This window comes from Thalia democratica, chromosome 7 (assembly GCF_965202585.1).
Source record: "Thalia democratica chromosome 7, ktThaDemo2.hap1.1, whole genome shotgun sequence".
NCBI classification, from domain to species: domain Eukaryota; kingdom Metazoa; phylum Chordata; class Thaliacea; order Salpida; family Salpidae; genus Thalia; species Thalia democratica.
The window spans coordinates 64,356,869-64,374,575 of record NC_139171.1 but is presented as its reverse complement, the minus strand read 5'-3'; the positions used below and the strand labels follow the sequence as shown (position 1 = coordinate 64,374,575).

Here is a 17,707-nt window from a genome sequence, read left to right as displayed (position 1 = left end):
AGTTTTCTACAATATTAATCAACTAATCTAAAGTAATTAACTACATGTTAATTTTTTAAACTTAAATTGCTACTTTAAAACAAAACTTATTGAATGCAAAAAGCTGTTAGCTGTTACTTATTTGTAAACAAAATGAACTTTAACAAAATGTTGATTAAAATTTAAAACTAAACGGATGATATCCTACTTTTAAGGTTTTATTGTTTTTGATATTGGTTACTGTTTTAGTTTTTTAAATATGTGCAAATTGTTATGACGTATAAAAAAATAAAAAACGTAATATTTATTTTAAATTAATTAAAATTGCTGAGACACATAAATCAAGTAAAAGTAAATTTTTGATACTGGTTCTAAATTTTATTTTGCAATATTTATATTGGGAAACTTATATTAGTTTTAAGTGTACGAGTAGAGTTACATTCTAAACAAGTTTTCATTAGGAGTCTTAAAAACGTAAAAGTTAGTTACTTATAAGGTTTTAAAACAAAAAAAAAAAAACAGCAGTATCAACCCTTTAAAACTTTTATTTAAACCACCTTTTTAAATTTAAAGTGTTTTAAGAAATGTTATTTAATAACAAAGTTCGTTAGAATATTCTAAAGATCTGATACACAAGTCTTAAACATTAGTTTTTGACTATCAAAGCAAAACTAAATAAGTTATCAATTATAACGAATGTTTAACAAAAATTTTATACTTTTTAATTATTTGTTTTATTTGTAATTTTAATAAAAAATATATAACAGTAAAAGAAATGTTTAAAACTAGCAACTGTTATAAATGAAGTTCATGCAAAAAGATTTTTCCATTAAACATAATTATTTAATTAATTAATTCATCAATTAAACGATTGACATACTGAGTTTAAGGAAAAACATAAGAGTATCAAACTTACGTTTTCTGTCTCACATAATTTTTGATAGCTATGCTTTGGGTCCTAAACTTGTACATTACTTAATAAGTTATTATGTTTAAATTATTTTACATGTACAACTAGTTGTTGAACCCTATATTTAATTTCTTAATTGTAAAATTCATGTAACAAAGTTTAAAACTTGCATAATGGACTTAGATGTTACAAGTTTTACAAATAAAAGTTGCTTTAGAAGAAGTGAATGAAAAAGTATCCAAAAACATAAGTAGTTTAACATAAAGCAGGAACTAAAATAGTTTTTATGTAGTTTATTAGCCTAAAAAGTACACATTCAGATTTTCTTTCTAAAAACTTCATAACTTTTTTTTAGTTTTTTAAAGAAAGTAATCGACTATTCTAAATTTTACATTTAGTTTATTTATGATGAACATGAATAAAAACAACTTAAGTGCTAAAGTTGTAAAAATTTAATCTTCATTAAGATTGTAAGCTTACATAACTGATATATGGGAGAAGGAAGCTAAAATATTTGGAAAAAATAATTTAGCAAGATATTAATTATTGTTATAACGTTTACGGTATGTCTGATAATATTCTTTTAACACAAGAGATCACGAAAATATTTCTTTTGGAGAAAAAATCAATTATTATTTTATTTACATATCTACAATTATTGAATCAAAAACGTCAACAATAACTCCAACAACCCGATGATAATCAGGAAAAACCAACGTAATGAGAAAAGATTAAATAGGCTGCCTACAGACCCAAAAACCTTCAACAATTCAAAATATAACTACTAAGTTGCTCTACGCCAATCTAACTTCAAAAACGAACTGGAAAATAAATGGAACACCAACCCTATAGATAAAAAGAAACGAAAGATGAAAGATTATGTTCTTAAACTTCCCTACTGCCAACCAGTCAAGACTAATATTGGGAAAAAATTATTAGAACTAATTGATAAACATTTTAAAAACCATGGAAAATATTTTTAACAGTAAAAACTGCAAATTATCCTACTGTTCTATAGAAAATTTCAAGTCATTATGAGTCTACACAATAAGAAGGTACTAAATAGAACAAAAATAAGAAAGATGACGACAAAATAAGTGCAACTGCCTCAGAAAAAATTCCAGCCCGTTAAGTAGTAAGTCTTTGAAAGAGAATGTAGTAAACGAGGCAATAACTACTACGCATAACGAACTTAAACAGTACACAGGTTATAAGGGAGGTCCATTTAAAAAAGATGGTACGCGTATATTAATGACTTAGAAAGTGAAGAAAACAAAGGAACTTTCTAAGTACATTCGGAAATTAAAAAATAAAAATATATGTTTAAACTTAAATGGAGCTTTATGCACAAGATTTAGGAACTAAAGAATGCAAGTAACATCTGTAAAACCTGCCATCTGGAAAAAGCTAAAACTGAACTGGCTAAAAAAACAGAATTAAAAGAAACGCAATTATAAAGATAAGATCCTTTTTACACCTGCCCGCACTTTAGAAAATTGTAGTTCAAACTTATCTTATTTTTAGTTTTTGTTTATAAACCTTTACCGTACTTTTGTTTACGATTTACATTACCATTTACGATTTGTGTCACTATAAGCTTTTTTTTTATAATTATCTAAAACTGTATAATATATTAAAGTTTATTATTATAAACTTCTTTGATTGTCTATGATTTATTACATTTGTTTAATTCACCAATAATGTTAAACTATCAAATTTATCTTTACACACTTTCATAAATTCGATTAAATCAATTGTTTTACAGCGTTTATTTAGTTATCCATATTCATCAATTGTTTTTACTTTGCAGACCAAAGAACCACATTTTTAGGTGAAACGTCGTTGACGATTTGTAAATAAAAAAAATTATTTACAACGTTTTTCTAGTGTAATAAAGAATGTTAAACAAACTTATGAAGTACATTGTTTTCTTAAATATATAACTTATGGCTTGTTTAAGTTTTTAATATTTATTAAGAACAAATTACATGTTTGTTAATAAACTAATAGTAATAGTTTGAGAAACGTATTTTTCTATTGCATATTTCTAAAATTTACTTTCAAAACGGTCAAATCGTCAAAAGGGAATAAAACATAAATTGCTTCAACTACACTTAGATAATTTTAATTTCTTCAAGCAATTGATATTAATAAGTTTCATCTCATTTAAAACAGTAATTTTATTAATAAAATGACTAATTTGTTTCAATTAAACAAAAGAGTATTTATATTTTTCGTCGAAAGAGTACGAAAAGATTTAAACAAAAAAATTAATTAAAGAGATAAAAGATCTTCAGCGTGAAATAAATAGTAAGCACGGGATTATTTTCTTTATAACCCGTTTTAAAAAATAACATAATTTTGTATATAAAACTTTCACACGATACAAAACGGACAATTCTACAAAGTTTTATTTTTATTAAAACTAAAACTTGTCAGTAGGTAGAAGAAAAGTTATAGGTAAAAGAAAAGTTAATTGTCAAGACACGTGTATAAACAAACCCTTAGAATTAGATATTCTATAAATTTTTTTTTGAAAATATATGGTTTATTAAACGACAAAACAAATACTAAAAAGTTTGTTTAAGAACTTCACAAAATTTTTTTAGTTATCTAGTTATACTCAATGCATGTAATTTGATGTTTATTCAAGAGCATATTATAAAAATAAAACAAGTAAATGAATGCAATTGAAAACATATATCTAAAATTTAAATTTTCAGTTTAAAATATCTTAAACTAATAACCTTAACAATTGAAATCTTTTGATTCAATAATTTTTCAGGTATCACTTTCAATTAACTGGTACACTGTGTATGCTAGTTTTTAATATAAAGGCATTCTGACAGCTGGGTAAGCAGAAATGCTTTTAAGAGCTTTACACGAGCTATATGACCACTCGTCTTTATCAACATTATAACACAAAACATAGTCTTTAAAGTCATGAAAAATAAATATTTTACTCCCAACCGAAACAGTTGTCACACCGAGTGAAAAAAAATTTGGAGATTCAAGTTTGACAAACATATTGCTAGTTTTATCGAAAACTTCACAGTTTGTGCTAGAATATAAACCACCAATTACAAATAATTTGGTTTTAACACAAAGTAAACTATGTTCGCCCATTCCTTTAATCATATTTGGCATTTGTGTCCAAGTATCAGCAAAAACATCATAGGATTCTACTGTGTTTAAATTATTGTAGTTGTTATATCCCCCACAAACAACAATCTTTTCTTCAAATGTTGCACAAGCTGCGCTTTCTCTTATTTCGTTCATTACAGCAACTTTTTTCCATTTTAACTGTTTTGTGTCAAACTCATAACAAGAGTTTAATGTTTCATGTGGTTCGGGATTACATCCTCCAAATAAATAAATTTTATCCATTAACGCACAAACACAAAAGTATTTACGTTCATCGGGTATATTAGTTACTACACTCCATAATTTCTTCTCAAGTGAATATTTTTCAATTGACTTTATATGATCAAAATTCCTATCAAAACCACCAAAAACATAAATATCTCCTTTAAGATAAATTGCTATAGAACCATGTCTTTCTGCTATCATTGAGGGAAGATTTAAAAGTCTTTTATTGATGTTTTCATCAAACCGTTTAACTTGATAAATGGCTCTATCTCTTTTAAGACTAAGTCCTCCACAAATTTTTACATTGAATATTGATTGACTACAGTATCTACGTTTATTACAAGTTGTAGAATCTAACTGATAAAAACTATTTCTGTTGTTAAACACTTCAACACAATCATCATTCGTAGAAATACATGTAGAATCATTTAAGAGATGTTCTAAACAGTGATCTGATAAAAGGTTAAGACGAACTTTTAATAGCAATTGTTTTGCAAATTTACTACGTTCTTCTATGTTGTAACTTAACCATTTATTCACTGAGTTGTAAACTTCAACTTCTGAATCTATTTGTAAGCTAGAACTGTGAAGTATTCTTGAGATTGAACTAAAATCTAAGTCTACAAAGCTGTTAGTTTCAACTACCAGTACGAAACAACGTTCTATATAGCTAACCATATTTTTATAAAGACTTGGTAAGTAGAAAAGTCTAGATAACTGATAATAAGTTGCAGCATTATGAGTTTTTACTTTCTTGTTCATAACTTGGCATAGTTTATTTTTACTGTTTTCATCTAAAAGTAATAAACTAGACTTTACCATCAAAATCATCTTTAATCGGTTATTCTTTTTTTTACCTAAAATAAGATTATAGAATTTTTTAGCAAACTAAAATATATTTATCTAAATAAAAATTATTTGAAAAATTTTATCTTTGAAATTTTTTTAATAAGAATTTTAGAATGTAACACAGACATTGCTAATTATTTAATTAAAAAATATATATACTTGTAGTAATAAAATGATAGAGTCGATACATTTATTAACTATTTATGTAATTTTTTTTTTATTAAATAGTTCAACTTAGGATAAAAGGTCATCCGCACACTTTTAAATATTTTAAACCATAACTAACCAGATTTTTTGAAACTTTGTAATTTTTTTTTTGCAGAATTTTTACAAAATGTCTGAAATTCAACACAGCTACTTGGTGGTAGTGATACTTCTTCAAGCTTTATTTTCTTTAAATCAACTTCATTCTGGTTGTTTTCAGTTGAAATGACTTCTCGTTGTTTAAATGCACTTCTTTTCATTTTAACTCTTAACAATCTAAAAAAATGTCAAGTTTAAGTAATAAAAGTTTGTTAAATCCATCATAAATAATCAAAACATTGAAAAAAAGTATAAAACACATTTTTAAAGTCTTGTTTAAAACTTTTTATTATACAATTATGTGTACTAAATGGTTACTAAAAAAGGAAACTAATTTACTAGAAAATTTTTTAAAAAGAATTAGTTTTAATTCAATAAAAAATGTATTTTATTATTAAAAAAAAAATTATAAAATATTATGTTTAAAGAGTGAATACAAACCTAGGTATAAATTAAAAGGTCTTATTCAACTTTAATAATAAAGTTTTCTAACAATTTCTATCAAAGATATAAATATTTTAAGTTTTATTTTTATACTACTATAACTTAAATCAGCATTGTAGTGGTAGTATTAATTATAGACATCAAAACAAAAACTTATATATCAAATGTTATGCTACATAAGTATTAGAAATCAATTATATAATTTTTTTTAAGTTTGTTTATAATCAAGTTTACTGTCAAATTTCAAATACTTAACAAGCTTTAAGTAAGAAAAAATAGGAAATTGAATTAAATTAAAATACAAAACATATTTATTAGCTTGATACAAATACTAAGCTATATTCAATTCTACACTATATTGATAAATTTTTATTTTTATCTGTATCTATAAAAAATGTATAAAAGCTTTCATAAATATAACTATTTATTATTTACATATTAACATAAGAAAAACTATTAAAATAGTAACTCTATCCTTTTAACACACAAAACAAATAAATATTTATAAATTATTAACTTTTTGCCCAGCTTATTACAAACAAATACATAAAAAAGTCTGAAAATTTCTTAGTTTCTACAAATTTACTCCAGAAACTAATTCTAAAAATATGTGGTCAAAACTGTAACACAAAAAATTAATTGTAAAAGGAATATAATTTAAGTTGTAAACTTTACAAGTTGTAAACTTTCTACAGATCAAGTTGCTTTTTTTTCGACTGATTTTATAACATCATCAACTAAATGGAACATTAGTAAAAGTAGTATTCCATTACACTTCCTCTTCCTGCCATTTTCAAAAACAATCTAACCTGACCCTTCCTCTCTCTTTTTGTTTGAAGAGAATATCAACTTACTTGTCTATTAGTAAGAAAAGTTGTGAATTAAAGTAACTTCTATGTCAATTAGTGCGATTTTCCCCAATTCTTTTAAGTAACAGCATAAAAAAAAAACAAAGCATTAATTTTATTTAAAATAGGACAGTTTAAATAGACAGTAATAATAAAAATAGTTTTCAAAAATAGGTTTTAAATGTCTCACAATTAAAAAATGTTTTGAGTTAGAATTCTCTAAAAGCTTTGTTATAATATTTAAATAGCAAAAGTTTCCAATAACTAGGCAAAAATAATATTAACATTAAAATTGAAACAACTTTTCTATTAAAACTATTACTCAGCTGTCATGTCTATGCAAACCCCTATGATACAAATTATTAGCATGATACTGGTCTTTGCTGTCTCAGTTATTAATAAATATTGTTTTTTTCTATTATGCTATTTAGATTAAGTGTCTAACATCTAAACTTGACGCACTGTGGATAAAACTTGGTTACCACTATTTGTGACTTATTTGTATTCATACATTATCTATACTTTTATCATTTATTTAAACTTATATTACTTTTATAGTGACTTTGTGGACTAAATATTTTCAGTTTAGTTGTGAACTTTTGGACTTGAATTTTGTCGGTTATTTCGTGACGTTTTTGGACTTAAAATTTGTCAATTCTTTTGTGACTTTTTGGAAATTAAGTTTGTCTGTTCTACTTTGACTTTTACACTTGAATTAATAATTTCTATTGTGATCTTGTGGAAATTTAAATCCCCCTATGGCATTTTTACTAATATAACCCCTTGATGCCTGGTGGTTTTTTCCACCCCAGTTTTCTTTCTGGTTAGACCTAAATGGCTTTTAAAAGAGCCAGATGTCAATTCTCAGTATTGCTTCTTAAAATTTAAATTCAAGTTTTATTGTAAAACTTTTAAAATTTATGTAAATAGAATACACTTTTTTAAGTTAAAATGACATAAACATAGGTATGTGAGACAAAAATTACCTTAAAATCAAAAAGTAATATACAAGTAAAAATGTTTGGATAATAAATTTTCACTGTTACCTAACAAAGTAATGATTTTTTATCTCTAGGACGCCAATTATCAACTACATATGTTTCCTGAACAACAAAATTGTAAGATACTTGTATATTTTACACCAACACTGGAAACCATGACTAACTTAAACTAAGCTAACTTTACAATACTAAATTTATTCTATAAAACTTGGCATGACAGATGAATAATCAGATTGTGTTAAAGAACAGTTTCAAACACTAATAAATATAAAATACAATGTACATTAAACTATACAAAACACTTTAAATGTGGTCTAAAGTTTTACACTAGAATTAAATCTAACATGAATACACTTTTTGATTGTATAATTAAATTAAAATCAAACATACAAACACATAAGTACTAAACATTGCTTTTAAAAAAACTTTTATTTATAATTAATATAATAATGAAGAAGTACAAATCTGGAACTACATCTATAAAGAACTCACTGTGGTTAGTTTACGTAGCTACATGAAAAAAATGTAAACTTTCTTTTCGGTTGACTGATTTTATAACATTTGATGTTCAACTAAATAGTACAGCAGAGAAACTGGGTATTACGTTAAGACATAATAAAGTAATTTTGACAATATTTTTTATTAATAAGTTTTTGTTATTTTTGGATATAGAATTATAACACCATTTAAGTTGTGTTAAGTGATTCTAAATAAGTATAAATTTGAAATGAGTGTGAAGTTAGCTTCGTAACATTTTTCAAGAATTGAAATAAATGTCTGAACTTTAGATCCAATTATTTTTCTTATCATAAAAGCTTAATAAAAACTTTTTTTTTATTTTAGATAGCGGTCCTTTGTCTTTAATATACAAAAAATCTATTAGATTTGGGCTTGACTTATAATGTGGGGTTCCTTAGAAAAAATGAGGTTTTTAACTATTTTTACTTGAATCGAATTAGAAAAAAAAGAATATTTTTTTTTTCTTTTATTATTCATATTTATAATTAAATAAATTCTGTACAACAATTTTTTTTTAACTGTTAATATTTTGTACTATTTAACCTTACTCTGGATTTCCTAAATCCGAAATAAGGCCAAATAAAACAAATATTAACAACTGAAAAAAAAAATTGTATAACATTATTCACGTATAAATACTAAAACAAATTAATGTAATTTTTTTTTGTTTTTAATTTGAGCTAAGTAGAAATCGATAACAAAACTCATATTTCGTACTGTTTGGCCTTTTTTCGGAATTAGGAATTCTAGACGAAGGCTAAATAGTACAAAAAAATAACAGTTGTAAAAAAAAGTGTTGTACAGAATTTATTAACTAATAAATATGAATATTAAAAAAAAAATCAATTTTGTTATTATTTTTTTTAAATTCGAGCTAAGTAAAAATTAATAAAAATTTTTTAAGTAGCCCCATATTTAAAGTCAAGGCCCAATCTAATGAATTTTTATTAAGTTAAATACAAAGGACCGCTATCTAAAATAAAAAAAAAAAGTTCTTATTTAGCTATTAAGATAAGGAAATTAATTTGATTTAAAGTTTGGACATTTTAAAGAAAATTTATTCAAGCTAACTTCACACTCGTAAATTTGAACTCATTAGGAACTCTAATAAGAACTATAATAATGTAAAACTGTTTTAAAAAACATGTTTTATTTTGTATCATTTGAAGCTAGAAAGTAAGGAGTGACAATTTTGGATGTAAAACTGAGTCAAGATAAGATATTTAAAAAAACTTCTCTATTCATGCACTAGGAATTGATTTGACATTTATATCTACAGATGCTGTACGAGTAATTACAATATTAAAAAAGACTACTGCAGATATTTAAAAAGGAAAAATCTATCTGACATCAAAACAGATGCCGAATAAACTATTTAAATTTTGTTTATTACATAATGACAATAACTAATTTATAAAAAATATGTTAATGTTTTAAGTGTGACGCTTAAAATATAATCCACTGCAAGAACTTACAAAATATGTAAGCTTATCTTAAAAATAGTATTTACAAATAAAAACTGCTGTAAATTACTTTTAAGATCTAAAATAAAATACTGCTCATAACCGCTTTTTCTTTTGCCTAATAATTTTTAGAGGAATAATAAATAAAAATAATTAAAATATATAAAATGAGTTACGGATCAAGAGTAAGGGTTAGGGGTAATAATTATAGTAAAAATAAAAATATTTAAATATCAAATACAAATTGTTATTAAGAAAAACTTATGAAAATTAAAATTAGAAAAAACTATTTTATAAAAAAAGATGAGTTACTGACCGAGGGTAAGGGTTAGGGGTAATAGTGATAGAAGAAATAAAAAAATGAAAAAAATGATAAAATATAAAGTAATAGGTTCAACCCGTGCAAAAATGTCTCTTAGCAAAAATCTCCTCTTGTGCAAAATTGTCTTCGTGCAACTTTATCTCTTTATGCATAAGTGTCTACCTGCAAAAGTATCTTTGTGCAACTTGTGGCATCATACAATTTCGTCCCCTATTTTCAATAACTAGGCAAAAAATAACATCAATATTAAGTTTGAAACATCTTTTCAAATAAAAATATCACACATTTGTCATATCTATGCAAACCCCTTTAATACAAAATCCTAGAAATTTTCATCATGTTACTTGTCTTTGCTGTCTTAGTTATTAATAAAAACAATCTTTTTCGTTTATGCTATTTAGATTTAGTACCTTACATTATTTTAATTTTACTCACTGTGACTAAAAATTGATCACCACTATTTGTAACTTATTTGTATTCATACATTACCAATACTTTTGTCACTTATTTAAACTTATATCAGTTTTAAAGTGACTTTGTGGAATTATACTTTTAGTTCTTTTGTGAATTTTTGACTTAAAATTTTCAGTTCTGTTGTAACTTTTTGGACTTAAAGTTTATTGGTTTTACTTTGAATTTCAGAACTTAAATTAGTAAGTTCTATTGTGACTTTGTGGACTTTTAAATCCCCCTATGGCATTTTTACCAATATGACCCCTTATTGTCTGGTGGTTTTTCCCACCCAAGTTTTATTTCTGGTTAGACCAGGGGTCGGCAAACTGCGGCCCGCGGGCCAATTGCGGCCCGCGAAGGGTAAATCTGCGGCCCGCGAGCACGTTATTTTTTTGAATGGAATGCGGCCCGCGAAAGAAAATTTTGTGGCCCGCGAGCATGTAAAAGTGGCCCGCTGAGCAAAAACATATTTCAAGTAAAATTTTTTTCGGTAATTCGATTTAACTTGATTAGTTTGGTTTTAAGTCTTTGTATAACATTTAAAAATAATTAGAAGAAGTTACTGCTTTAGTTTAAAAATGTGAAAAAGACAGATTAGCATTCTAACAGGATATATATCTAAGTATCATAATAACTTATTTTTTACAACAGCAAGTAATTATCTGAATAAAGAATGCTTGAACTTAATAAGTTAGTTATATTATACCTATTTGTTAATCTTTCTTGTCATTTCTTTATCTGCAATAAACTTAGATATTATTTTCATTTTTTCTTAAACCTATGTTTCCTTTATATATTTTTTATTTGAAAATGTTATGTTTTAATGTAAAAACATTTAAAATAACATAGTAATAAGTAAAAAAACACATTTTAATTTTTTAGAAGTTTTCTTTGCACTTAAATTAATTTATATGCACACCAACTTAAAAAAGATGCGCATATTTTAAACCACTTTTCATAAAATACTTTAGTTAGTTTAACTTTAGTTTATGCATAATTTTCTAAGTTTATTTTTTCTATATGTAATATCTAAATTTGTACAGACACACTTATATATGACATAAACTAATATAGTTTTTGTTAGGTACACATTTTCATTTTTCAAGCATTGATTTTGTCAAACTAAGTTAACTTTTATGCTTTGCATATAAATACATACATTTGCTGTTTTTTGGAGCTACCTATTTAATATAAACTAGACTTAGGGATGGTTTATAAACATTGACACACACTCAGACTATCACAATTTGAAGACTTCAAGTCTCAGGCCAAGTAAGTCATTTTATAAGTTTTTTGCTAGAATTGTTTTTTGTATACAAAAATATAACAGGAATGTTTTTGTTAATTCAGGCTGGCTTTTTTCCTTGAAAGAGTGGCAAATTAAAATTATGATGTAAGTTTTGCTCAACCCAAAGTGTTAGTTAGTTTCAGTTATGATATATGTTAAATTTAAAGACTTGCAGCTGATATAATTCAGAATATTATTTTGTGTATATTATTGTGTACATTTAACTGTGAACAATCAGTGTTACCAAAAAACATGAATCTCGGAAAAGCTTTGAACTTGAAAATTTATGCTTAAAAATTTTGGAAAAAAACTTAAATTTGAGAATTTTTGAAAAAGCCTGGAATCTCAAACAATTTTTACATGTAAAGTAGTGAAATTTCGATTAGACACAAAAAATTTAGCCAATAAACATTTCTTTATTAAAAAATATATTAAAGTAGCTTAACAGTGTTTTTTAATATTAATACTCTATATAAGACACTTTTTAAACTTTAATTAAACTTTATACTAAAAATAAAAGAAGGAACTGTACTTCTAAAAACTTTTGGTGCATTGCACCTTTACTTGTAAAATTTCACCGATTGTTGTGCTTCGTGTTTGAACTAAACCAAGAAATTATACTAAAATGTCAAAGTTAAAAAAACATCTCTAATAAAAATTCTCAGATGAGCAATAGTTTTTCTATCAGTGCTCTTATGTTAACATATTGATTAAAGTCATAATTTGATTTATGCGACTTTATAACCATAATGCATTTCCTAAATAGGAGTTTTTGTTGTCATTGAAGAAATAAACAAAAGATTTTTATTACTGCCAACAAAAATTCTTTAAAAAAGTTTTCAATTATAAACGGTATCTCATTTTAAATAATAAATTTTGCTACTTTATAACTTGCCTTAACAACTTTTTTCTGATAATTCTGTAGTTACTGAATATAATCATGTGTTTTGTTGGAACTGACTTTGGTGATTTGTTTTTTTTAATCGTTTGTCGCAATAACTTTAACTAACGTTTTTTTATTTTTGTTGCTCGTCTTTTATTTTACAACTAATATTTTTTGATGCAATATTCTTATTGCAGATAAAGAATTGCTGTAATGCTTAATAAAAAATAAGTTTTTCCCTTCGCCAATGACTCAATAAAGTTTTATACTTTTCTTAAAAATATTTAAGAAAGTTAATTGTTCATTTCAGCTGACTTATATTTTTTTGGCATGTAATTTGTTTACTGTTAATAAGTTTCTTTATTTCTTTATGTTGTTAACTTTCGTTTAACTGGGTTGCTACACAACCAGGCTATTTTAAAAGCTTGAAAACTCAGATGTGTGTGAAACTTTTATTTCAAACACTTTAAATAAACCTTAGAATTCCAGAATAGTTTTTATGACTGTAGTGTAGTTTACTAATTGTAATTTTTTCTTGTTTTTTTACACTTTGTGTACTTTTTAATGATGATGATATTTTTACTAGGTACTTAAGCTTGGTTTTTAACGATTTACTAGCTTTTTAAACTTTTAATGAACTTGGGTTGGTTTGATAAAACTCAGACATTTTTGCCTTTTAAGTGACAAACATGTAAAAGACTAGTTACTAATAAGATATTTTATTTAAGTATTCGAGAATTAATTATGTTAAAGAATTTGTTCTAGCTTTCTTTAATACAAACAGGTATTAGTTTTATTAAATTAAGTTATTACAAATTTTTTTAATGAATGTAAGCTATCTAACACGCAAAAACTTTTTTTTGAAGTTAATATTCTTAGAAATATAAAAAAAAGGGTTGATAATATAACAAATATATAAAAGTAACTAATAAATTGTCTTTCAAGTTTGTTTTTTGCAGAGAGTTAAATTGTATGTAAAATTACAAAAGTATTAAATTTTACATATTAAGTGCTTATGAAAGTACATAGTTTATTAACACTTAAGTATATTAGTCAATGTAAATTTTATTCTAATTTTATTCTATTTAATTTAAATAGTCATTTTATGTATAGCTAAAAGTCATTTAAAATGATAAGGTGAATAAAAGTAAAACTTTTCTCTAGTGTGACTAAAACTAAAACCAAAAGATTATTCAAATGTCACCAAAACTAAAACTGCGGCCCGCGAAGACTTTGTCAACTTGAAATTTGGCCCGCGACCACCAACTGCCTGCCGACCCCTGGGTTAGACCTAAATGGCTTTCAAAAAGAAAGATATTATATCTGAGTATTGCTCCTTAAAATTTAAATTCAAGCTTTAGTGTAATTTTAATTTTACTATTATATAAAACACACTATTTAAATTAGTATGACAAAAACATAGTAATGTGAAATAAAAGTTTGATAAAAATTACCTTAAAATCTAAAAGTAATTTACAAGTGAAAATTTTTGGATAATATACTTTCACTGTTACCTAGCAGGTTGGTGATTAATTACCTTGAGGACGCCAATTTTAAACTACATATGTTTCCTAAATAACAAAATTGTAAGGTACTTGTACATTTTACACCAACACTGGAAATCATGACTAACTTAAACTGAAATAACTTTTATAATACTAAATTTATTCTATAAAAACTAGGCATGACAGATGAATGAACATATTGTGTTAAAGAACAATTCCAAACACTAATTAATATAAAATACCATGTACATTGTACTATATAAAATACTTTAAATGTGGTCAAAAATTTTACACTAGAATTAAATCTAACAGGAATATACTTTTTGATTGTATAATTAAACTGAAATTAAACGTACAGACACATAAGTACTATAAATTACTTAACAAAATATTGCACTTAACAAATAAAATACTAGTTAAGTACAATTCTGGAAGTAAATCTGAAAAAACTTGACTATAACTCACTGCAATCACTCTGTGGCTTGTTTACATAGCTATTTGTAAAAAATTAAAATTTACTAATCGGTTGACTGGTTTTATAACTTTTGATGTTCAACTAAATGGAATAGCAGAGAAACTGTCTATTCCTTTATGATATATTAAAGTAATTTACACAGTATTTTTGATAAGTATTTTTTTTTCATTTTGCAATATAAAAATTTTAATACCAGTTAAGTGTTAAAACTAAGAGTTTTAAAACCATATTTAATAATAAAAATTAACAACTATCTACTTAAATGATTCCTACTTAATAAGTTTGAAGACCAAGTTAATGCTTTGTATTAATTATAATAAAATAGTACTTTCACAACTAAACTAAAAATTATCTAAAAATAATGCTTACTAGACTACAATAAGTATAAATATTTGTTTTCTGTGACGTCAGCTAGTTTACAACAACTTATTGCTTTCAATGTGATTCAAGAACTTAAGCCTTTAACTAAATGCAACCATGGAGACTTTTGTCTGGACACCATAGAATATTCTAAAAATTATTCTTCATATTTTCAACAGAAAAATAAAGTAGCTTAAAATTTAATTTTTAGTTAAAGTAACAATAAATAAACTATAAAGCTTTGTTTTTTTTTAAATAATTAATTACAATTACTTGTTTTAGCGACTTTTTTTTGTTTAATTATTAAATTTAGTTAAATTGCTAAATTACTAAAGTCAGAATCTTATGAGATTATTTTTTGATCATAAAAAAAAAATAAAATTTTAAAAAATATTATACGTACTTCTAACTTAATTATTTATTTTGTTGAAGTATTTCATATCCTTGTAAAGATTTTATTTGATTTGTTTATTAAATAATGTTTTAATCAGAAACACGTTTGTATTTAAATATTTAAGATAGTTTACCTTGATAATACAAATATTTTAATCTAAGCCAAGTTAACTTTACTAGAAGTTTTAGCTTAAGACATATTTGAGTATAGTAGAGTTTTTAGTTTTATTAAGATTTTTATTGAGTATAACAGAGGTTTTTTTAGTCAGTTTTGAGCATACCCGTTTTGGCTTAGCTTAAGTATACAGAAGGTTTTAGTTTCAATCAAGCTTGAGTAAGCCATAGAATTCAAATCAGAGTTTCACGAAGTTTTTTCACATGGCCCCTTTAAAAAATTAAGAAAGCCATGGCCCCCTTCAGTAAGGTTACTTAAAAACTACCAAAAAACACATAAGACCCCTTTTTTGCTCTTCATCATAAACTCAGGAATATCTTGTGTAAATTAAAAATTATGACCCCATGGCCCCTTGTGTCTCCTTTGCTGCTCATTGCCCGCAAAATATCTGCCATGTCCCAAAAGTACCACTTGGCCCACTTTGGAAAATACTAGTTTAAAATTAACTAAGCTTGAGTAAAACAGCGCTTTTAAGGTTTTAGTTTTAAATAAACTTGAGAGTGCCAGTAATCTTAGTTTTTGTCACATACTTGAACTTTAGATGTTTTAGTTATTAACAATTTGAAAAAAAGTTTTAGACTCACTTGAACTTCTATTGAGAAATTTTTTAACAGACTTTAGTTACTATTTCAGGAAATAAAGAACTTAATATAAAATAAAACTTTAATACAAGTGTAACTCAATTAACGGTTTTTGGGCATATAAGCTTTTTTAAACAGAAATATTAAGAAATAAACCTATTAAAAATAACACTAAACTTATATTTTTTAGTAGTTACATGGAGCAATTATGTATATATTGTGATAGTATTAGAAATTAAGTAATTACAAGTGACAACAGTATAACATTAAGATTTCTCAAAATAAAATTTTAAAAAAGGTAAAAAATTAACAGTTGGTTTTGTTAAATATGTTTTAAAACCAAATGGAAAATCTGTTTTAGACTGTGATAACATTAAATTTTTTTTTTCTAAAAACAATATGTAAACTGATATAGAGACAAATACTTACTTTAACTTTTATAATAAAATAAATTTAAAATTATCAAAAAGTTAAATGTTACATTTTCTATAATCAAATGTTACTTACTCTCTAATTTCATTTAAATATATATTTTTTAATAATTAGTTTTTTGAATTTATAACCTTATTTATTAATTTATATTACTGTAGATATTTTTTTTTTCTTTACACTGATTTTCTTATTTTTAAAGTAAGTTTTACCCTCCACATTTTGATAAATATTTGAAGTCCAAAATGTACTTACATATACTGGGTCCGATTTTAAAGCAAAGGTGTTTCTCCCAATATTTTCTAAATCATCAATTAATTTTTTTTTAATTTTCCTAATTTTTATACGTTTAACCTTAGCTTAACCCCCATTACCCAAAATATATTTTTTTATTTATACCCTTAAACCTAACCCATCTTACACAAACATACTAAAATCTAACTAACACCTAAAATTTTTCAATTTTTATATGCTGACTCAGCAAATATTGGGGAATTTCCGTCACATCAAAAAAGGACTCACATATAATTAAAATTGATGTTTAGAAAATTTAAGTTATTTTGATTTTGCAGCATTGTATGGTTTAATTTTTGTGTTAAAATAATTTTTTCGTATAAATTAGAATTTTTAAACTTTTTAAATTACTTTGAGACTGTTAAATATTAAGATAAAAAGTTGACTCAATCTTATGCGTTAAGATCTTAAGTAACTATATATTGTGTACATACTTGTCTTAATAAAATATATCTAATATTTTATAATCTTATTTACATTTGGCTTATAAAACTTATTTATGTTTCTAAAGTAGAGTTTTTATAATACTGTTTTATGGTTTTTTATATAAAATATACATTGTTGGAGCTGTCTAGTTTGATTTATTTAAAGTAGACTAAAACACAGGGTTGCCACATGGTCAGGAAAAGTCAGAAAAATGAAAAAAGTCAGCAATTTGATAAAATTTAATTATAAGTCAGACTTTTTCAAATTAAATTTATAAAATTCCTTATTTCAGAAAGCCTTCATATGGTAAAAACTAGTAAAATATCCTTCATAAAACTGCAAAACTTTTCTATTAAGATATTGAACAAGTACCCTACTTAAACAAGCAGTTTTTGTATGCTTTTAAGTATTGTTGATCTTAGCAAGGACACTTCCATA

General features: G+C 24.8%; 1 protein-coding gene across 1 annotated transcript; it reads right to left on the bottom strand.

The window, feature by feature from the left end:
- Nucleotides 1–3,715: 3,715 nt before the first annotated feature.
- On the bottom strand, nucleotides 3,716–4,936 carry LOC145841703 (kelch-like protein 7). The gene has a single exon (XM_082949054.1). It carries the CDS (start codon nucleotides 4,934–4,936, stop codon nucleotides 3,716–3,718), a length of 1,221 nt encoding a protein of 406 aa, XP_082805180.1.
- Between the last annotated feature and the right edge of the window lie 12,771 nt (nucleotides 4,937–17,707).

Bases quoted from the DNA above. Each gene is read 5' to 3' on its own strand.
- LOC145841703 (XM_082949054.1), bottom strand. From the start codon at position 4,936: ATGGTTAGCTATATAGAACGTTGTTTCGTACTGGTAGTTGAAACTAAC.